This window comes from Saccostrea echinata, unplaced genomic scaffold, assembly GCF_033153115.1.
Source record: "Saccostrea echinata isolate AGI-Se365-2 ecotype Australia unplaced genomic scaffold, CSIRO_AGI_Sech_v1 ptg000022l, whole genome shotgun sequence".
NCBI classification, from domain to species: domain Eukaryota; kingdom Metazoa; phylum Mollusca; class Bivalvia; order Ostreida; family Ostreidae; genus Saccostrea; species Saccostrea echinata.
This window is the reverse complement of record NW_026889771.1, coordinates 19,151,167-19,174,576: the sequence shown is the minus strand read 5'-3', so window position 1 is coordinate 19,174,576 and position 23,410 is coordinate 19,151,167. Positions and strand designations below refer to the sequence as shown.

The window sequence follows — 23,410 nt, the reverse complement described above, 5'->3', positions numbered from 1 at the left end:
TCATATTAAAACTTTTCAAACCAGAATTGAAAAAATAATGTAAAATAACAATCAAAAAGCCAATTTTTTGTCAAACATACAAGAGAAGATACTCAATCGAGGTCTAGATTTAATCATTTATACCCCTCTTACCATTTTGAAGCATAAAAAACTATAATTTCTTGTAATTATGTATTTTAGAAAGTCTTTTAAGGTGTAATGATATTTTCTTTTTAAAGAAATTTTACTAATAAAAATTCTGAAACTTTTTAATCCAATTGTCTATTCTATTGCCACTTCAGGATTTTAAACTAGAATGCATGTGCAATATGATGATATAAGTGAAAAATATGTTAGAAGTAGTTGAATTTTTTCCAAAAAATTTCAGTTTGGTGGTCATTTTTTTTTAATTCACCCATGTAATTTTCTGTTATCAAAATTCTCATTGACCAGTGCTTGATGATTACACCCATGGGAGAGGTGGAATTTCTCTTGTAACATTACATCTGTTATAGATCGCTGTAAAGTATATAATGAAAAAAATAAGTATTTTCTTGATTTGACATGTTTTTAATAAGGATACTGCAATATTCTTACATTTTTGGGGGCTGTGTAATTTAATAGTACAGAGACAGTTTTTTTTTTTTAATTTCACTAAATTAAAGGTCACAGTGACCTTGAAATAGGTCGCGACACACCTTCTACCTAAGATGCATAAATTGGCCAAGTTTGATGATTCCAAGTCCAACAGTTTTCTAGTTATGAGCCGGACAGGATTTTTCCATATTTGGCCATAACATCTAAATTAAAGGTCAGAGCGACCTACTTTTAATGCGCAACACACCTTCTACCCAAGACGTATCACCTGACAAAGTTTGATAATTCTAGGCCTAATAGTATTAAAGTTATGAGCCGGACACAAAAAATCTAACAGACGGATGGATGGATGGACATGAAGGCTATAACATAATATGTCCCGTCTTATGACAGGCGTATAAAAATAAAAAGCTGGCCATCAAATGACATAATATGTTATAAACTGACCAGCAGTTCTTCTGTCTAATTCCCAAAGGATACAGATAAGAGCTGCTTGATCAGAGATGCTCTATCATAAATGATTGAGACAGCTAGCCTTCCTACATTGAACTCATTAATTAATCTTTAACTGGATGCATGTCCACTCATTACTCTGAAGGGATGAATGGATCTGCACTTTCAGCTTTGTAGTGCAATAAAAATGCATATCTATGTCATTCTGAAATTAAATTTGAAAACAAAGATTTTTTTGTTAAATTTGTTACAAAGATTTATAAACAGAAAAAAAAAAATCTAATGTGTAATCTTGATGCAATATATTTAATAAGGTTCCTGCATGACTCTTAGATTTGTAAGGACTATCTATCAAAATATCAAATTAGTTTTAATTACTTGTCATCAAATTCATTTTAAAAGTTAGGCTAGCCAAGATCTACTAAATCCAACATGGTTGATTCTTTTGCCCAGTTCCCAAGAGATATAGATAACACCTGCTTGATCAGAGATGCTCTACCAGTCAGTTCCTCACACTAAACTCATGAATTTCTCTCTAATTTGACATGTAATTTTCTGTTATCAAAATTCTCATTGACCAGTGACCCATGGGAGAGGTGGAATTTCTCTAATTACATTTGTTATAGATTGCTGTAAAGTATATAATGAAAAAATAAGTATTTTCTTGATTTAACATTTTTGTAATAAGATAATGCAACACTCTTACATTTTTTGGGATTATGTAATTTAATAGTAAAAAGACAATTTTCAAAAAAAAAATTCACTTAAATTAAAGATCACAGTGACCTTGAAATAGGTCGAGACACACCTTCTACCTAAGATGCATAAATTGGCCAAGTTTGATGATACTAAGTCTAATAGTTTTCTAGTTATGAGCTGGACAGGATTTTTCCATATTTGGCCATAGCATCTTAATTAAAGGTCACAGCGACCTACTTTTAGTGCGCGACACACCTTCTACCCAAGAAGTATCAGCTGACAAAGTTTGATAATCCTAGGCCTAAGGCCACATAAATTTAAAATTTAGATTCTCATCCTAATTTCTTAAAAAATTGGGGCGGGTGGGCGGATTTTATTTTTTATAATTGAAAATATCAACAAAACACTCTTCGTACACAAAATCTTTACATTATGTTAATGCCAATATAAATAGATTTTATTGTTTTCATATCCTTTAAATGTCTGCAGAAGATTCTTGTTATAAAAAATTAAAATATTTATAGTTCTATTAACAAATTATCAAGTAAACAGATACGGCACACGCCAAACAAAATCATATGTCATATTTGCAAAATCTGTAAAATATTCTACTGAAAGCCTTGGCCTGAACATTTTTAAGATTTAACATTTCCTTTGCACTATTATTCTCTAAAGTCTGCCGACGATGTCTTTTTTTTAATGCAAAATCACATACAAGTACAACAGGAGATCCTTAAAACTTGTCCAGGTGTCATTTTCTTCGTCTGTTTTTACTTGGTTGAAATCTCTTTAAAAACTTGCTCATGCCAGTGATAGTATCTAGATGTCTTTATGTTATTTTTGCTTCTCTGTCTTCTCTTTACTGACAAATTATCTTTTCCTTTCGTATTTAAACTGCTTTTATTGCCAATTTTTCTCCATTCTTCACATGGTTTTTTTTGCTATAAATAGCGCCACGCGACTTTTAATACAGACGTAAGATAACTCTTAACTTTTGACCCAAATTCTTGCTGAATAAAAATAGATGAAAATACTTTTGACACCCAAAAATCAAAATAAAAAACAACGGGGCAGGGCACTTTGAGAGGGGCGGGCGGGGATGAGAATCTAAAGATTAATTTTACCTGGCCTAATAGTATTAAAGTTATGAGCCGGACACGAGAAAAGCTAACAGATGGACGGACGGACAGATGGACGGACATGAACGCTATAACATATAATACATCCCATCTAAAGACGGGCGTATAAAAACACACTCAATGCTTTATCGACACAATAGAACCTACGTCTCTGTGAACAATGGTTTACGCCGATGTATTACAATTAAGTTGATATAAAGCTTCATAAAGCAAATTTTGTAAATGACATCATTTTCAATATTTCTTTCATAAATATAAAAAACGAATTAAGAATGAGTTTCCAAGGGACAATCCAAATTGCCCTTTATTTTCAATACAACCGAGTTCGTATTGATACTTGTAGTAGCCCATAATGCATTGCAGTCGGAAAAGTAAACAGATAGCTAATTTACATGCAAATTTATGCTGACGTAAGAAAATCTAGTGGTCTAGACCTGTTTAAGGGCAACTCTAAAGAGACCTTGAGACCCCATCCTTTGTCCAATGGTGAGGCCTTCAACAATTTTAAATCTAAAACATATCCCCATTTTTAGCTCTACTGGTCAGAGAGCTTATGCAATAGAAAGGTTTCTATCTGTCTGTTCATCATAACAGTTTTTTAAAATACTACTCTGCCTACAGTTTTGGTCTGTTCAAATATATCTTGGTAAACAAGTAGACTACACTAAGATACATAATTCTGTATATCATTTTCAATTTCAATGAACAGTGTTGCCATGTTTACTAAAAATAGATATCTTTGTAAAATTCTTTCAAATCACTACTCCTTCTACAGTTTAAGTCTGATTTCAATATAACTTGGTACACAACTAGACTATACTATGACACATAATTCTGTGTATCAGGTTTTAGTTTTATTGGACAATGTTGCCATGGTTATTAAAATTAGAAATTTCTGTAAAACTCTTCAAAAAGGCTACTCCTCCTTCAGTTTCAGTCTTACTGCAAAAAATCTTGCCATTTCTATTTTTAGTAACTATAACAACACTGTTCTTTGAAATCAAAAACACATTAAGAGAATTACATACCATAGTGTAGTCTACTTGTGTGCAAAGTTATTTTGAAATAAGACCAAAACTATAGGAGGAATGGCCTTTTCCAAGAAATTCACAGAAATTTTTATTTTTAGTAACCATGGCAACACCTTTCATGAAAATCAAGAACAGATAGAATAATGTATCTTACTGTTACTTGTGTGCCAAGCTCACTGAAATCAGATCAAAATTGTAGTAGGAGTAGCATTTTGAAAGTATTTCATAGAAATTTTTATTTTTGGTAACCATGGCAACACCATACATCAAAATCGAAAAAAAAAACAAGAGATGTTTGTGAAACACTTATGCCCCCCTCCCCCAAATCATTGGCATTTTTCTAAGTCCAAGGGGCATAACTCTGTCCGAAATTGCTCGATCATACCCAAAACAGAACTTGACCTAGATATTCTTATGATAAATCTGTATACCAAATTCATTTCAGAATGTGCAACCTCTGCGAAGAAAATGAACAGAAACTACTGGTGGACCAACAGACTGACCGACAGACAGCAGCAAAGAATATGCCCTCCCTTCTTCGAAGGGGGGCATAAAAATTGAGAGTAATGTATTTTAGTGTAGTCTACTTGTGTGCCAAATTATAATGAAATCAGACAAGAACTGTTACAAGTAACATTTTAAATGTATTTCATAGAAAGTTCAATTTTTAGTAACCATGGCAAGAATGTTTAGTGAAATCAAAAACATATATACTAAATTATGTATCTTAGTGTAGTTCAGTTATTGCCAAGCTATACTGAAATCAGACTAAAACTGTAGGAGGAGGAGCACTTTGAAAGTATTTCAATAATTCTGTTTATTAGTTTTTTTTTATTTCTATTAGTAATATTGCCATGGTTACTTAATATAGTCATTTTTGTGAAATTCTACTTAATTTTACTTCTCATACAGTTTTAATCCAATTTTAATATAACTGGGTACACAAGCATACTACACTAAGATATTTAAGTCTTTTAACATTTTTTGATTTTGATGAGTGGTGTTGCCATGGTTACTAAGAATAGAAATTTCTGTGAAAATTCTTCCAATTAATTCCAAAATAAAACTTTGATCTTCTATTTTTGTCTTTCCCTACCCCAATGGGGGGGGGGGGGGGGGGAGGGGTGTCATGCTTTGAACAAACTTGAATATCCACTATATGAAGTCGCTTCCATATTAACATAATCAATCATGGATTCATTGTTCTTGAGAAGGAATTAAGTTTTTTCCTACTTCTTCACATGTAAAGATTATCCAATGTGGTCCCACCCTACCTTTGGGGCTCATGATTTGAACAAATTTGAATCTACATTACCTAAGGATGCTTTCATATAAATATGACTGATCATGACTTAGCTGTTGTTGAGAAGAAGATATTAAGAAGGGATTCTTGTCTGGTTTCTGACTAATTGAAATAATCAAAGTATATTTCCTTATAAGCCTTTTATATTTAGATGTAAGGCATTTAAAAGATAATATTTTTCTCTCCTTCTCATAGTCGTACAACTTTTAGCAGAAATCATGGGAAAATACCTCCTTTTCTGCTTCTTAAAATTTCTTTTACAAAAGATATATATTTCTTTAAAATACATTCTAAAGGGACTTTTTTATGTTTTGTTGAACTGAGTGTTCATTCAAATCTACCATATAAGCACACTAAATACTAAATTTTGTGGGGATAAAACTTCGTTAATTTGTTATCTAACAAGAGGCCGATGGGCCACAATGCTCACCAAAGTCACTTTGGACCTGCTGTTCCTGCAGATTTTTTTTCCAATATACATGTATTCCTGTGTCAAATTTTGATTTTTCTGGCCTCATCCTATACACAGTGGCCATGATTTCAACAAAAATGATTCTGAAGGAGGCTTCAACATTAATACTAGAACTGTCCAAAATGGACAAAAACCCCCACTAGGCTTTTCAAAAAAAAGTACCCAGAAATTAAATGTATTTTATGGACCTAAGTGTTCAGAATTTCTTTTAACCTTTAGAGTGAAAATTTAATTGCTCATTTATATATTCTTTTAATGAATGATGATCTAAGGCACAGCCTAATAAAACATCAATACTAATAATTATATTGTTTTCATTAGATTGAAAAAATAAATTGCAAGTACTTGTCATCTTTGTAAGACATGACACTCTGCAAATTTTTTTGTTGAACAAAATATTTTATACAATATCAAATTAATCTTGATAACTTTCTACTAAATTTATTTTAAAAATAAAAGGCTGGTCATCCAGTAACTATGTATTTTATAGATTGACAGACTATAAATTACAATTAACACAGTTAGAGAACAGAGATCTTTAATTCTTCTGCCCAGTTCACAGGAGATACAGATAACACCTGCTAGATCAGAGATGCTCTTACAACTTCCCACACTGAACTCATTAATTAATCTTTAACTGGATGCATGTTCACTCATTACTCCCAAGGGACAAATTGATTTACATTATCTGCTGTGTAATGCACTGTGAGTCTGTAGAACAATAAAAAATGCATATTTATGTCATTTTAGTGAAAACAAAGATCTGTTTTAAATTTGTTACAAAGCTTTATATAATAAAACAAGAGGCCCAAGGGCATTGAATCGCTCTTCTGATAAATTGTACAACCTATAACTTCTATTTAAAGCCTCTAAGTATCTTGTATATTAAGATAAGCCCTTAAAACTTCAAAAGTAGGTCATCATGACCTATATTATGGTTAAAACACACTGAGAACCCAAGATGCATCAACTGACAAAGTTTGATGATTTTAAGTTTCTTATCATTTAAAAATTATAGATATTGCCTTGAAATTCCAAAAGTAGGTCACTGTCACCTACATTCTAGATGACATATTCTGAGGATTCAAAATACATCAACTGACAAATTTTGATGATTCAAAGGCAATTAGTACCCCAAATATTAAAATATAGCCATAAAATTTCAAAACAAGGTCACAGTGACCTACTTCTCAGCTGACACACTCTGAGGACTCAAGATGCATCAACTGACAAAGTTTGATGATTCTTAGCCAATTAGTGTCTAATAAAATTAAAATATCATCGTAAAATTCCAAAAGTAGGTCACAGTGACCTACTTTTCAGTTGATATACTCTGAGGACCCAAGATTCATCAACTGACAAAGTTTAATGACTCTAAGCCAACAAGTACTTGAAAAATATTTAAATAGGGCCATAAAATTTGAAAAGTAGGTCACGGTGACCTACTTTTTAGTTGACATACTCTGTGGACCCAAGATGCATCAAATGACAAAGTTTTATAATTCTTAGCCAAGAAGTAAAAGTCCTGGACCAAGTTTTACTAAAGGTCGTAAATTTTGTCATAGACGTAGACGTAAACGTAGACTTTACGACTGAATTTATGTGTGCATAGATAGCGTTCTACTAAAGGTCATATCTACGCACATAAACATAGCCCTGCATGTAAAGTTTCTCGTAACTTACGACAGGAACTCTTCAGTAAAAGATAGAAAAAAACAACGTAGTAACGGAAGCTACGCATGCATATGGTTACTTTTATTCACATCGAATAAAGAAGAGACGAGAACTGAAATGAACAGACAGCATCATTAAAATGATTAAATAAAAGAAATAAATGATTAAATAAAAGAAATAATAAAAAAAATAATGATGGAGTTTCTTGATTTTCAAAATAATTTTGCAGACAAGAAAGAATTACCTGAGCTGTTTTTTTTTTTTTAATTTAATTTGCTATCAAACATATGCACAGTTATTCCAAAAGAAAAAAAATTATTAAAAATTTCATGTGCGGTCTTCATTTATCCATTTATTTTAAATATAGTTAATCCTAAAAAGGGAGAAGAAAGATAAACACATTTACGCTGAGCAGCAGTTATCAACCAAATATTGTTGCATATATTTTTTCCAATATTTTTTTATTTGTTTTGTTTTCAGACCGTTTATATTAGATTACAAGTCATAGGTCATTGGCATATTGAAAAGATTATGCATGTATCTGCACGCTACACTTGACTGCCAAATTAAAACACGTTAAAATAAAACTCTAAAATTCAAAACAAAATGTGTTTGTAGGCCACTGTAAACAAACAGTTTTAGAGATTATAAGTCCACGTATTGTACATGAAATATGAAGATAACGAACAGCATTCAATCTCGAAAGTCCAAGGAAACAATACAAATTTGAAGCAGAGCAACACAGACCTCAAAATTTAGAGGTGGGATCAGGTGCCATGGAGGAGTGAGCATCAACATATTATTATATATTTCTTACTTATAATCTATACGTACAAGAACGCATATGCATTGTTTTGCTTAAACGCTTTAATTTCATTTTTTCTTCAAAATTTGAAAACAGAAAAACAAACCTACAAACAACAACACCCCAATTGTTTGTAAATATTATCTCTCTCTCTCTCTCTCTCTCTCTCTCTCTCTCATATTTATTTATTTTTAACATTCTATGAATGTACATGTAAATACCTTGCATGTGATTTGCGATAAAAAATATCAGAAAGTAGCACATGATAAAACCAAACCTATAAAATGATTTTTAGATATTTAATTTTTACATACAATGAATTACTACGTACTGATAAGAGTGTACATTGTTTTTTGCTCATTAAAATAATTGCAAATTTCAAAATTACTTTCAGAAGACACTAAAATGAACAAAGTGCATACTTTTTGGCATTTCCAAATTATGATGTAATTTTCAATGTACATTGCATAAATTAGTCTACTATGACATCATATGACTCAGAAAAGTAAGAATAAAGTGTATATATAATTATGCGGTATTTTTATATAAATGCCATTGTAAAGAAACTCTACCATCTTAACATGAGAAATAAAATTTTGCAATAAATTTAGAATTTTTTTTTCCATAAAGATGCATACAGTGTACATATACATCTGACATGATAGTATGAATTAATGTATTGCAAGTGCCTGCCTTTTATAAGCGAATAAAATCAAATTTTGTAGGTTTTTAATTTTTTTTTTCATATTTCTTAAAAGTACATGTAATAACATAATAACAACTTATCATGGGATCTGTGTTTCCATAGGACATATTTGGATTAATACTTTACTTTATGTATTTAATAACCAGTTCTGTAAATCCCCCCTCCTCGGCACTTGCATCTAATTAACTTCAAAGCATTTTATAAACATTGAAAACACTACTTTATTGCAGAGTTATTTACGTAAATTACGAATTCAACTCTACGAGTGAAGCTATTAGGGCATAACACATTCATAAGTTGACATGTTATTATTACATCGATAAACTCCGAAAGAAAGTCCTGGGAAATAAAAGTCGTGACATGAGACCTTCTAAATAGTTGAATGACTGGCTTTTATCCCCTCAAAAACACGCTCAGATTAAATAACCCGTCTCATTTATAAAGATATAGTTATTTTTATAAGGCTGTGTGTTTTTCTATGACAGCTATAGGGCACATGTAGATTTTGACTAAATCTACGCCAAATCGTAAGGTACAACCTTTAGTAAAATGCAAAATTGGCATAAGTTAGGGCTACGTCTACGTTTACGTCTATGTTTTGACTTACCACCTTTAGTAAAACTTGGCCCAGGCTTTTTGATATCACTGACAGCTGCTTTTTCAATAAAAATGGAACTCGTCAATTTACTTGCCTTGTCATTGGTCATTTGCAAAATTATTTTGTTAAAAAACATTCTGATTGTACACACAATTACTCTGAAGTTGACGTTTAAAAGATGCTCTAGTTTCTGATTGACAATATCTATGTGGTTTTTGGAGACCAGATCTTCCAACAATCTATTGGAATTCCCATGGGTACCAATTGCGCCCTGTTATTAGCAGACCTATTTTTGTATTCATATGAAGCAGAATTTGTCCAAAATGTTATACGTGAAAAGAAGAAAACACTTGCTGTGGCCTTCAACTCGACATTTAGATATATCGACGACTTATTGTCAATTAACAATGGTTATTTCCATTCCTATGTTGATACGATATATCCCGGTGAGCTTGAGATAAAAGATACCACAGAGTCTCACACATCTGTTTCATATTTGGATATTTTACTTGAAAAAGACGTTAATAGTAATCTAACAACAAAGCTTTATGATAAACGTGATGACTTTAACTTTTCAATTGTCAGTTTTCCTTACTTATGCAGCAATATACCTTCATCACCTGCATACAGGGTTTATATCTCTCAGTTGATTCGATAAGCAAGAGCATGCTCTACATATGAACAATTTCTAAAACGAGGTAAATTATTAACAAACAAGTTGATGAAACAAGAATATAAGCAGTCTCGTTTAAAGTCATCATTTCATAAGTTCTATGGTCGATACAATGACCTTGTCAGCAAATACAATTTATCATTGAGTCAAATGCTGACTGATGTTTTTCATTCTAATTGTTAGGCCATTATTTACACACTGAATTGTTGATGGATTTTTTTGTTATTTCCCGATCATGACAAAGAGCACACGGCGGTGTGACAGGTCGGCAAGGGATGCTCACTCCTCCATGGCACCTGATCCCACCTCTGATGTTTCTGAGGTTTCGCTCTGCTCCTATTTTGTAATGTTTAATGAACATTTGAGCTTGAATACTGTTCATTATCTCCATATATTTCATCTAAACATATTGAAATAAAGCCATAAACTTTCAAAAGTAGGTTATGGTAAGCCAATAAGTACCTGAAATATTTAAGTAAAGCCATAATATTCCAGAAGTAGGTCACGGTGACCTACTTTTGGACCTACTTTCATTTGACATACTCTGTGGACCTGATAAAGTTTGATGATTCTAAGTATCTAAAAATATTTAAATATAGCCATAAACTTTCAAAAGTAGGTCAAATTCACCTACTTTTCACTTGACATTCTTCAAGGGCCCAAGATTCATCAACTGACAAAGTTTGATGATTCTACGCCAATTAGTACCTGAAATATTTAAATATAGCCATAAACATTCAAAAGTAGGTCACGGTGACCTATTTTGTAGTTGACATTCTCCGAGAACCCAAGATTCATCAACTGACAAAGATTGATGATTCTAAGCAAATTAGTACCTGAAATAATTAAATATAGCCATAAACATTCAAAAGTAGGTCACAGTGACCTATTTTGTAGTTGACATTCTCCGAGAACCCAAGATGCATCACCTGACAAAGTTTGATGATTCTAAGCCAATTAGTATCTGAAATATTTAAATAAAGCCATAAAATCTCAAAAGTAGGTCAAGGTGACCTATTTTTTAAATGAAGTTCTCCAAGGAACCAAAATTGACAATCTCTTAGGACCCAAGATGCATCTACTGACAAAGTTTGATGATTTTAAGCCAATTAGTACCTGAATTACTTAAATATAGCCATAAAATCTCAATAGTAGGTCAAGGTGACCTATTTTTTAAATGAAGTTCTCCAAGGAACCAAGATGTATTGACTGACAAAGTTTGATCATCATAGGTTTTAAAGTTTTCAAAATATGCCTCTAAAACAATTTGAAAACGAATGCCTGCAAAATTCAAAAAGTAGGTCACTGTGACCTACTTTTTCATAAATGTTTTAAGGCCCCAAGATGCATCAACTTCCAAGGTTTGGTGATTCTAAACCTCTCAGTATCTGAAATAATTACCTTAAATATTTTGAAAAAGATTAGCCATAGAAATCAAGAAGTTGGTCATGGCGACCTACTTTTCAGTTGACATAGTTTGAGGACCCAAGATACATCAACTGACAAAGCTTGATGATCATAGGCCTTAAAATATCCAAAATATACCTCTAAATCAATTTGAAAACAAATGCATGCAAAATTCAAAAAGTAGGTTACCGTGACCTACTTTTGAGTCAACATGATATGACATCCTTAGATGCATCAAATGACAAGATTTGATGATTCTAGTCCTTATAGTAAGGAAAAATCCAATGTTTTAATAAAATCACAAATCATGGCTGTACTGCCCTTGAGAAGAAGATTTTTAAAGTTTTTTTTCTATGTTTTTTTTAATTATCTCCCCTTGGAAGAGGGTGTGGCTCTTCATTTGAAGAAATTTGAATCCCCTTTATCCAGGAATACTCTGTGCCAAGTTTGGTTGAAATTGGCCCAGTGGTTCTGCAGAAGAAAATGAAATTGTAAAAAGTTTATGACAACAACAACGATGACAACAACGATAACGATGACAAACAACAAACAAATTTTGCTCAGAAAAGCTCACTTGAGCATTCGGCTCAGATGAGCTAATAACAGAACCATAATGATCAGACCTGAAAAATTAATTATGGATTTCCTTCCCCTTTTGATCTCTCGAACCCTCCATCTCTTGAACTTTTTTTAAGGTCCCTTGAACTTTGAGAGATCAAGGGTCACTTGTATTATGTCACTGGTAATGTGTTTTTGAATACTGTGCTTTGTCCAAACTTCTTTACTTTAATTTTAATTTCAATACTGCAGCATTCAGGGCATTTAAGGGTGGATGAACTATTTTTTGCAATAGCAGATGTTTTAGTTCTTAATTATTCTTTGAAAGAGGATGTGGCTCTTCATTTAAAAAAAAATAAATTCCCTTCACCCAAGAATGCTTTGAGAATGAGTTCAGGTGAGCTTAATAACAAGAGTCCCATGGGCCACATTGCTCACCTGAGTACTTTGGCTTTAAAAAAGCAGAAATCAGTTCAGTATTGAAAAGTTTAAGTATAAATAAGGTACCGACATTTGATCTTCTATTGAAGCCTTCCCTACCTCCAAGCACATTTGTATCTGAATTAATGACTGGCTTTGATGTTCTTAAGAAGAAAATTTTCATTGATATATCCCTTATATTCTTTTTTATAACTCTGATCCCCCATTGTGGCCCCACCCTACCCCTGGGGGTCATGATTTGAACAAACCTAAATCTACAACATGTGAGGATGCTTTCATATTAATATGACTCAACAACAATTTGCTTTTCTTGAGAAGAAGAATTTTCAAGATTTTTTCCTATCTAAAACTTTGATGCCCTATTGTAGCCCCACCCAATCTCCAGGGGTCATGATTTGAACAAATCTGAATCTACACTACCTGAGGATGCTTCCATAATAATATGACTAATCATGGCTTGGCTGTTCCTGAGAAGAAAATTTTTCAAGATCTTTTTCTATATATTCCTATGTAAAACTTTGATCCCCCATTGTGGCCCCACACTACCCCTCTGGGTCATGATTTGAACAAACCAAAATCTACACTACCTGAGGATGCTTCCATATTAAGATGACTCTGCAAGACTTTTCTATTCTTGAGTAGAAGAATTTTCAAGATTTTTTCCTATATATTCCTATGTAAAACTGATCCCCCATTGTGGCCTAACCCTACCCCTGGGGGTCATGATTTGAACAAATTTTAATCTACACTACCTGAGGATGCTTCCATATAAATATGACTACTGTTGAATCATGGTAATTCGTGGGGGGCCAATTTTCATGGATTGCTAAAATCTTACAGGTTCGTGGGGACGTAATTTTGTGTAATCTCATACCTAGAGAAGGAAATATGACTAAGTAACCTTAATTTATTAATTTATGGAGGATGTTAATTTGTGGATGAGAGGAACCCATGAATTCCAGGAAAACCGAGCCACCATGAAATCTATTCATTCCATAGTAAACATGGCTTTGCTGTTCTAGAGATTTTTCCTATATATTCCTATGTAAGACTTATGGCCCCACCCTACCCAATGGGGTCATGATCTGAACAAACTTGAATCTACACTATGTAGAGATGGTTTCACATAAGTTTCCAATTTTTTGGCCCAGTGGTTCTTGAGAAGATTTTTGAAAGACACCATCAAATTTTCACCATTTCTTAATTATCTCCCGTAGGAAGAGGGAGTGGCCCTTCATTTGAACAAACTGGAATCTCCTTAACCCAAGGATACTTTGTGTCGAGTTGAAATTGGCCCAGTGGTTCTGGAGAAGAAGATGAAAATGTTAAAAATTTATGATGACAACAACGACGACAGACAACGGACAAATTTCAATCAGAAAAGCTCCCATGAGCCTTCAGCTCAGGTGAGCTAAAAAGGGTTTTGACATATTTGGCCATGACATTTCAAAGATCAGAGTGACCTTAATTTAGGGTGAGACACATTTTATACCTGAGATTTATTAAGTGAACATGTTTGATGATTCTTGACTAAATAGTTTTTATTATTAACCAGACAGAATTGCCAATTTGGACTACTATCTTCATTAGAGGTCACAGTGACCTAACATTAGAGTGCATTATACCTACCATGGTGCATCAGCTGACACATTTTGATGCTTTTAGGCTTCGTAGTAAAGTTATGAGTCAGAATTTAAATAGCTACCAGATGGACGGATAGTAAGACAGATGGACAGAGATGGAAAGAGTAATTATTGTAGGTCACCCACAGATCTTAGCACAAAATTATGTTTTATCTACAGTTCCTCAAACAAAATTCTACTTTTAAATGAATGCTAAATGTTGACATCATCCATACACTACTAACAATAAATCACATTACCCTGATACGTGCTCTTGCAATCTCAACTCCTGTTGGTTCACCAGCTATGGATACCTACAATGCAAATAAATCAACAATTAATGAAATATACTGTTCAAGTTAAATTCAATAACAAGAGACCAATGGGCCACAACACTCACCTGAAACAATATGGCTGTTCTACATCACCAAAATTTTTTCCAATTATATATTCCAATGTGAAACTGATCCCCCATTTTTGCCCCACACTACCCCCAGGGGGTCAGGATTTGAACAAAAACTGAGTCTACACACCTCAGAATGCTTACGTATCAATATGATCAATCAAGGCTTTGATGTCCTTCACAGGATTTTTTATACAAAATTCTACTTTCAATTGAATGCATCCTAAATGTTGACATCATCCATACACTTCTAAACACTACTTTTATTAAACTATATACAGGTTACGTTCGGTATCTCGAACACGGATATGTCGAATACTCCGGATATGTCGAAGCAAGTCCTCGGTCCCGGCCGTATTTACTATATAAATGATTGAAAAAACTTTGGATATCTCGAACACGGTAATCTCGAATACTCCGGTTATCTCGAAGTACTTGTCAGGTCCCAAGTGTTAATTTTACCTGGGTTATGTCGAAGTCAGGTCTATTTTCCGCTCTGTTAATCACAAGTGTTCGCCAGGTAGGCAGTCTTAATGGAATTAATTAATTGCCTCGAGGTAAGTACTATTTCACACCTACCCAAACCAGGTAACCGATCACCGATCGATAATTTCAGGTGTATAAACCAGTTTATTTAGCAATTTATTTATTCATTAACAAGGGCCGCTCGTCTTCAATATAGGCTATCGTTTCCGGTTTCAAATTTACACAGTGTAAGCAACATCCTACTATGAGTAAACGCCATGTAGTTGATCGATATCGCAGAAAAAAAAGACAAAGTAAGAATGCAATTCAGTTTGAAGTGAATAGTTTATAGAAAAACTTAATTTAGGAAACATTTTAATTCTTTTCTTCTCTCTTTGCAAATAGTTTTTGTTTTGAAAGAATAAAGTGCAATATTCAATACATGTGTAAAGCATGTGGTATATTGAATCGTTCAAAAGAACATCGAAGTCAAACTTTGGATATCTCGAACAGCCGGATATCTCGAAGTTTTTTATAAGTCCCAACGACTTCGACATATCGAGAGTCGACTGTATTCCTATCCAAACTTGACCCTGACTGTTGCCCAATCCATCCCCCCCCCCCAACCCAGGGATCATGATCAGAACAAAACTGAAATACAGTACTGAAGGATGCTTCCATATCAATGACTATTTGTAACACTGCTATTCTTGAGAAAATTCCTTCCTATATATTCCTATGTAAAACTTTGATCCCCCAATGTGGCCCAAACCATCCCCCAGGGGTCATGATTTGAACAAATTAGAATCTATACTACCTGAAGATGCTTCCATATTAATATGACTAATCATGGCATTGCTGTTCTTGAGAAGAAGATATCTGAAATTTTTTCCTGCATACTTCTGTACAAGAGGTCCAAGGGCCTTAACGGTCACCTGAGTATAATACAACACTGTAAAGATCCATAAAAGTATAAAACAAAATTAACTGATAGATGAAGCTATGTTGCCCAAGAATTTCAAAAATCAGGTAAAAATACCCTTGCTTATTGTAACAAGTGAGTGATTTCCTTTGGATAGTACTTGGTTTGCCCAAGTCTTACAAAAATGATAATGAATGCAAATTATACAAATACAATGGACACTTGCCTAGTGTGTAAGTTATTCAATATATACAGATATGTTTGTGTCACTTGCCTAGTGCTACAATTAAGTACACAAAGAGAAATCTCTAATGCCTTTATATTTACTCGAGGTGATGTCTCTTGGCTTAAGGTGTAATATCCCTCTGATAAGAGATATAACTTTCCAAGCAAATTATTACATGCAATTCAATGAGTTGTCTTACAGGAGTTTAATAATGGGGACCATTATATAGTCAACTCATTCAAATCCGATCAATGTTACAAATATTGATTTCTTTTTTCTATTGCCAATATTTATATTAATTACTTATTATAGTTTACCTAAAACATTTATATCCAGTTCCTTTGAACTGTTAAAATTGAGAGATATTTCTATCTCTTAACATATAATTGTTTTAATTGTTACAAAAATTTCAGATGCAGAACTTTTATAATCAATTAATAATTTTTTCACTAAAAAATATTTTGAATAACGATAACTCCTGTAGATTGAAAAATAACTCCTGTAGATGGATGCATTTTATTTTACAAGCACAAATGTTGCAACCACTATTGAAATAACATTGACTATTGAAATAATTATTTCAATAGTGGTTGAGAGTGTATTTCAAATCCAAACACAGGTTGCAACCACTATTGAAATAACATTCTGCTTTATCAGAGATGCTCTACCAGTCAGCTCCTCACACTAAACTCATTAATTTCTCTCTAATTTGACATGTAATTTTCTGTTATCAAAATTCTCATTGACCAGTGCTTGATGATTACACCCATGGGAGAGGTGGAATTTCTCTGATAACATTACATTTGTTATAGATTGCTGTAAAGTATATAATGAAAAAAAAATTAGTATTTTCTTGATTTAACATTTTTTACTGCAACATTCTTACATTTTTGGGGATTGTGTAATTTAATAGTATAGAGACACAGTTTTTTTTTTAAATTTCACTAAATTAAAGGTCACAGTGACCTTGAAATAGGTCGCAACACACCTTCTACCTAAGATGCATAAATTGGCCAAGTTTGATGATTCTAAGTCTAATAGTTTTCTAGTTATAAGCCAGACAGGATTTTTCCATATTTGGCCATAGCATCTTAATTAAAGGTCAGAGCGACATACTTTTAATGTGCGACACACCTTCTACCCAAGACGTATCACCTGACAAAGTTTGATAATTCTAGGCCTTATAGTTTTAAAGTTATGAGCTGGACACAAAAAAGCTAACAGACGGACGGACATGAAGGCTATAACATAATACGTCCCGTCTTAAGACGGGCGTATAAAAAAACATTACTGTATATGGGAATTTTCATCATTTTTTTTAAATAATGCCTTAATCCGTTTTTTAAATAAAAAGTGCATGAAAAATACAATGTGATGTGTTTAAACTTTATTAAACCAACCTCGCTGACAAAAAAATTCGGTCCTTTAGTGCTGCAGACAGGAGCAAGATGAGATTTAATCTTACGACATCATGAGTATTCTTCAAACGGATGTGAATATTTCCCTTACAAGTATATTATTATTTGTTAAAAAACGGAAAATTTCATAGCTTGGTTTCGTGGAGGTGACATCTTTTAACATGCATAGGAATTTAAACTCACGTGCACCAGTAATCCACGACTTTTACTTTAATTTTCCCTGTTGATAAATGATATGAAAAATATGGAATTTTATAAGGGCATTCATTCTAAAACCATCTTTGAATGACTATCTTTTTAAAATTTTATATTTCAAATAATTATTTTCATCTGTAAAAGAAGCAGTCGTATTAAAAATTATTTTTACGATGTCTTTGAAAGAAATGATATAAAGTTAAATTCAGAACGTATAACTTCATGAACGAGTTAGCAAGTGCTGAACGTATTCAATCTTACAATTTTAACACAGATAAGCTTCCGTATGAAATTTATATCGTAGAAATATTTCATCACTCTCTTTCAGCTTTTTGCAGCGATAAATATTGTAGTTTTGAGCATACATACACCTAACAGACTATAAATATTTAGAGGATGTGAAAATATTCTTGCACTTAATCTTTTATTCAAAGCAAACATGAGAATAGAGTGTATACGAGTGAAAATTCCCATATACAGTAATGTTTTTATTACTGAGAGGAGGCATAATCCCGTTTTATAGCAATACTTCCTCGAAAAAGGAACTGTGCCCAACCTGTTCAACAGTATTTGGAGATTTCTTTATATTAAAATGCACTTGTCCAATCGGACAAGTACCCGCAATATTCACTTGTCCGTAATTATTTTTCACTGGTACCGGACAAGCGGACAAGCGTTAATGTCGAGCCTTGCTACCCCCAGGGGTCATGATTTGAACAATTTAGAATCTACACTTCCCAGTGATGCTTCCACATAAATTTCAGCTTTTCTGGCTCAGTGGTTCTTGAGAAGATTTTTAAAGATTTTTACTACATATTTCAATGTAAAACTTGAATTCCCTATTGTGGCCCCGCCCTACCCCTGGGGGGTCATGATTTGACCAATTTAGAATCTACACTACCCCAGGATGCTTCCACATAAGTTTCAGCCTTTATGACCCAGTGGTTCTTGAGAAGAAGATTTTTGAAGATTTTTACTACATATTTCAGTGTAAAAACTTGGATTCCTTATTGTGGCCCCACCCTACCTCCGGGGGTCATGATTTGAAAACTTTAGAATCTACACTACCCCAGGAGTCTTCCACATAAGTTTCAGCCTTTCTGGCCCAGTGGTTCTTTAGAAGAAGATTTTTGAAGATTTTTTCTACATATTTCCATGTAAAACTTGGATTCCCTATTGTGGCCCCCCTACCCAAGGGGGTCATGATTTGAACAATTTAGATTCTACACAACCCCAGGATGCTTCAACTTAAGTTTCAGCTTTTCTGGACCCATGGTTCTTGAGAAGATTTTTAAAGATTTTTACTACATATTTCAATGTAAAACTTGGATTCCCTATTGTGGCCCCGCCCTACCCCCGGGAGTCATGATTTGAACAATTTAGAATCTACACTACCCCAGGATGCTTCCACATAAGTTTCAGCTTTTGTGGCCCAGTAGTTCTTGAGAGGAAGATTTTTGAAGATTTTTACTACATATTTCAATGTAAAAACTTGGATTCCTTATTGTGGCCCCGCCCTACCCCCGGGGGTCATGATTTGAAAACTTTAGAATCTACACTACCCCATGAGTCTTCCACATAAGTTTCAGCCTTTCTGGCCCAGTGGTTCTTTAGAAGATTTTTTAATGACCCCACCCAATTTTTGTCTTTTCTTGATTATCTCCTTTAGGGGACTTGGCCCTTCATTTTAACAATTTAAACTTCCCTTCACCCAAGGATGCTTTGTACAAAGTTTGGTTAAAATTTGCCCACTGGTTCTTGAGAAGAAGTTGAAAATGTGAAAAGTTTACAGATGAACTGACAGACGGACGGACGACCGACAATGAGTGATCAGAAAAGCTCACTTGAGCTTTCAGCTCAGGTGAGCTAAAAAGTAAGTCACTGTGACCTACTTTTTGATAAATATATTTTAAGGTTCCAAGATGCATCAACTTACAAGGTTTGATGATTCTAAACCTCTCAGTATCCGAAATAATGACCTTAAACATTGTGAAAAAGATTAGCCATAAAATTCAAAAAGTAGGTCACAGTGACCTACTTTTCAGATGACGTACTCTAAGGATCCAAGATGCATAAACTGACAAGTTTGACGATCATAAGCCTTTAAGTCTCCAAAATATGGATCTTAATCAATTTGAAAACGAATGCACGCAAAATTCAAAAAGTAGATCACCGTGACCTACTTTCGAGTCTACATGATATAAGGTCCTAAGATGCATCAACTGATAAGATTTGATTATGCTCATAGTAAGCAAAAGCAAAATATCAACATTTTAACAAAACATCATTTTTGGTCAACTCTGAAGCAACCAAAACGAAGGGTCTGGGCCCACTGAAATATATCACTTTTTTATGGGGTGCACTACTCTTTTACGGTTTTAACTTTTTTGTCAATACTTTTCTATACAAGCACTTACTCTTCCATATGTATATGTATTTATGGCCCAATGGTTCTTGGGAAGATTTTTAAAAATTTTCCCTTTTTATTATAATTTAAAACTTTGATTCCCTACTGTGGCCCCATCCTACCCCCAGGGGGGCATGATTTAAACAATTTAGAATCTATGCTACCTCAGGAAGCTTTCATGTAAGTTTCACTTTTTCTGGCCAAGTGGTTCTTGAAAAGAAGACTTTTTAAAGACCCCACCCTATTTTTGATTATCTCCCCTTGGAGGAGGGCTTAGCCCTTCAATTTAACACTTGAGCTTTTAGCTCAGATGAGCTTAAAAGTGAATTCTTTTTTAAATTTCATTTTTCTCAGTAACAACCCATGCAATCTTTTTAAAACTTTATTGGTTTAAAAGTATAAAAGTGGTTTCTGCAAAAAATAGAATCTATGGCCACAGAAAGAAGTTGGAGTGTTCTCATGGAAGGCTAAGAAAATCTTAATGAAATTTTACAAAAATAAAATTCAACGCATAGATAAACAAGAAGCTGACATCAGATTCATACAAAAATAAATCCCACCATACGGCATGCAAAACAAAGAGTGTGCTTAAATTTTAAGCATCTGCGATGAGTAGTTGTTGAGAAAACTGCAAAAAAAATTTGTTAAGGACACACACATAGCTACTCAGACAGATGGACAGACAGACACACAAGGGTAAAACAGTATACCCCCTCTCCTTTGGAGCAGGGATACAATGAATCCCACCACATAGTATGCCTAAACAAAGAGTGTGCCTTGAGTAGTTGCTGTGAACACTGCAATGGAAATTTGGTACGGACAGATGTACAGATAAACAGGAAATTGATATCCGATTTGTACAAAAATGAATCCTACCATATGGCATGCCTAATCAAAGAGTGTGCTAAAATTTCAAGCATCTGCAATGAGTAACTGCTGAGAAAACTGTGAAGAATATTTGCTACAACAGATGCAGGGATAAACAACAAGTTGACATCAGATTGTACAAAAATGAATCCCAAAACATGGCATGCTGAAACAAAGAGCGTGTTAAAATTTCAAGCATCTGCAAAGAGTAGTTGCTGAGAAAACCTTAGAAAATTTATTACGGACAGACAGGCAGACAGACACACACACACAGACAGACAGCCAGACACTCAAAGGTTAAACAGTACACCCCCTATCCTTCGGAGAGGGGGTGTAAAAAGCTAAAACAAGAGGCCCATTGGCTTTGAATCGCTCTTCTGATAAACTGTACAACCTATCACTTCTATTTGAAGCCTCTAAGTATCCTGTATATTTAGATAAACCCTTGAAATTCCAATTCACACTCTGAGAACCCAAGATGATTCTAAGCCAATTAGTACCTGAGCGTTGGTCATGGTGACCTACTTATCACTTGTCATTCTCTGAGGACCCATCAACTAAGTTTGATGATGCTAAGCCAATTAATACCTAAAATATTTTTTAAAATTATAACCATAAAATTTTATAAGTAGGTCAAAGTGACCTACTCTTCAATTGTTGTACTCCAAGGACCCAAGACGCATCAACTGACAAAGTTTTATGATTCTAAGCCAATTAGTACCTGAAATATTTAATTAAAGCCATAAATTTTTGAAAGTAGGTCACCATGAGCTACTTTTTAGTCGACCTACTCCGAAGATCCAAGATGCATCAACTGACAAAGTTTGATGATTCTAAGCCAATTAGTACCTGAAATATTTAATTATAGTCATACAAATTGAAATATAGGTCATGGTGACCTACTTTTCAGTTGACCTTTTTTGAGGACCCAATATGCATCAACTTACAAAGTTTTATAATCATAGGACTTAAAACGTCCAAATTATGCCTCTAAAACGCTTTGAAATCAAATTCCTGCAAAGTTCAAAAAGTAGGTCACTGTGACCTACTTTTTAATAAATATGTTTAATGGCCCCAAGATGCATCATCTTACAAGATTTAATGATTCTAAACCTCTCGGTATTCGAATTAATGACCTTAATTCTTTTGAAAAAGATTAGCCATAAAATTTAAAAAGTAGGTCAAGGTGACCTACTTTTTAGTTGACGTACTTCGAGGACCCAAGATGCATCAACTGACAAAGTTTGATGATCATAGGCCTTAAATTGTTCAAAATATGCCTCTAAATCATTTTGAAAAGAATGCCGCAAAATTTAAAAAGTAGGTCACCGGGACCTACTTTTGAGTCAACATGATATGAGGTCCTTAGATGCATCAACTGACAAGATTTGATGATCCTAGTCCTTATAGTAAGCAAAATATCAACATTTTAATAAAATGTCATTTTTGGTCAACTTTGAAGTAACCTTGAGACCACGCCCTTTGCCCCAGGGTGATGCCTTGAACAATTTTTAATCTACAACATATCCTCATCCTTTTGTGTAAGTTTGGTGATAATCTGCCCAGTGGTTCTTGAGAAGAAGATTTTTTAGCAACCAGTACTTTTGTTTCTATTTTCCTAATTATCTCCCCTTGTTAAAGGGTCACAACCCCAGTTTTAGTACAAAAGGGAGCACTTGGGCCAATGATACCCTGTGACAGATTTGACAATAATTGGCCAAGGGGTTCTTGAGTTATGGGCCCATATTCAAAAAAGTTTACGCACACCGCACACCGCACAAATGGCCATAGCATTAGCTCTTTGAGCCTTTGGCTCAGAAGAGCTAATAAGCAACCTGCTATACAGCAAAATGGGTGAATTTCTGATTAGTATTTCTCTGTAGAAATCAAATGTCTCTATCCCCATAAAATAATTTGTTCTCAAAACCTCTGATCTATCCTTATACCTGATTGCTTTTTTCTTGAATGTTGTTTCCACGATTAGAGTCTGGAAAGTGAATGTGACATCCAGTTTGCTGCATGACCTTCTTTATATTATTGCCTCCCTTTCCAATGACATGTGAATGGTCTGTGAATGACACATCCATTTTCAGTGTTACTCTATTGATCTGAAATTGGTAACATATATGGAATTATCTATCTTTTACAGTCTCAAAAAGCTGTAACCATATAATACAAGAGGCCCAAGGGCCTTAACGGTCACTTAAATATAATGTAACACAATAAAGGGTCCATAGATTAAATATCTATGAAATATATGAAAATATCACTACTGGCTTTCTAAACCCCTGTCCGTATGAAAATCCTGTCTACAGCATTTCCACAGCTATCTACTGTATATCTGCAGTAT

At 33.8% G+C, this 23,410-nt stretch overlaps 1 protein-coding gene across 1 annotated transcript in view; it reads right to left on the bottom strand.

Annotated features, from left to right (window-relative positions):
- LOC133191008 (protein bicaudal C homolog 1-like) overlaps positions 1 to 23,410 on the bottom strand; it is a 524,664-nt gene that overhangs the window by 360,729 nt on the left and 140,525 nt on the right. Inside the window, exons 5-6 of the mRNA XM_061326674.1 lie at positions 23,007 to 23,168; positions 14,418 to 14,471 (exon numbers count right to left, since the gene is read on the bottom strand). Coding sequence (XP_061182658.1) covers positions 14,418 to 14,471; positions 23,007 to 23,168 — 216 coding nt within the window. The remainder of the gene's footprint in view (positions 1 to 14,417; positions 14,472 to 23,006; positions 23,169 to 23,410) is intronic.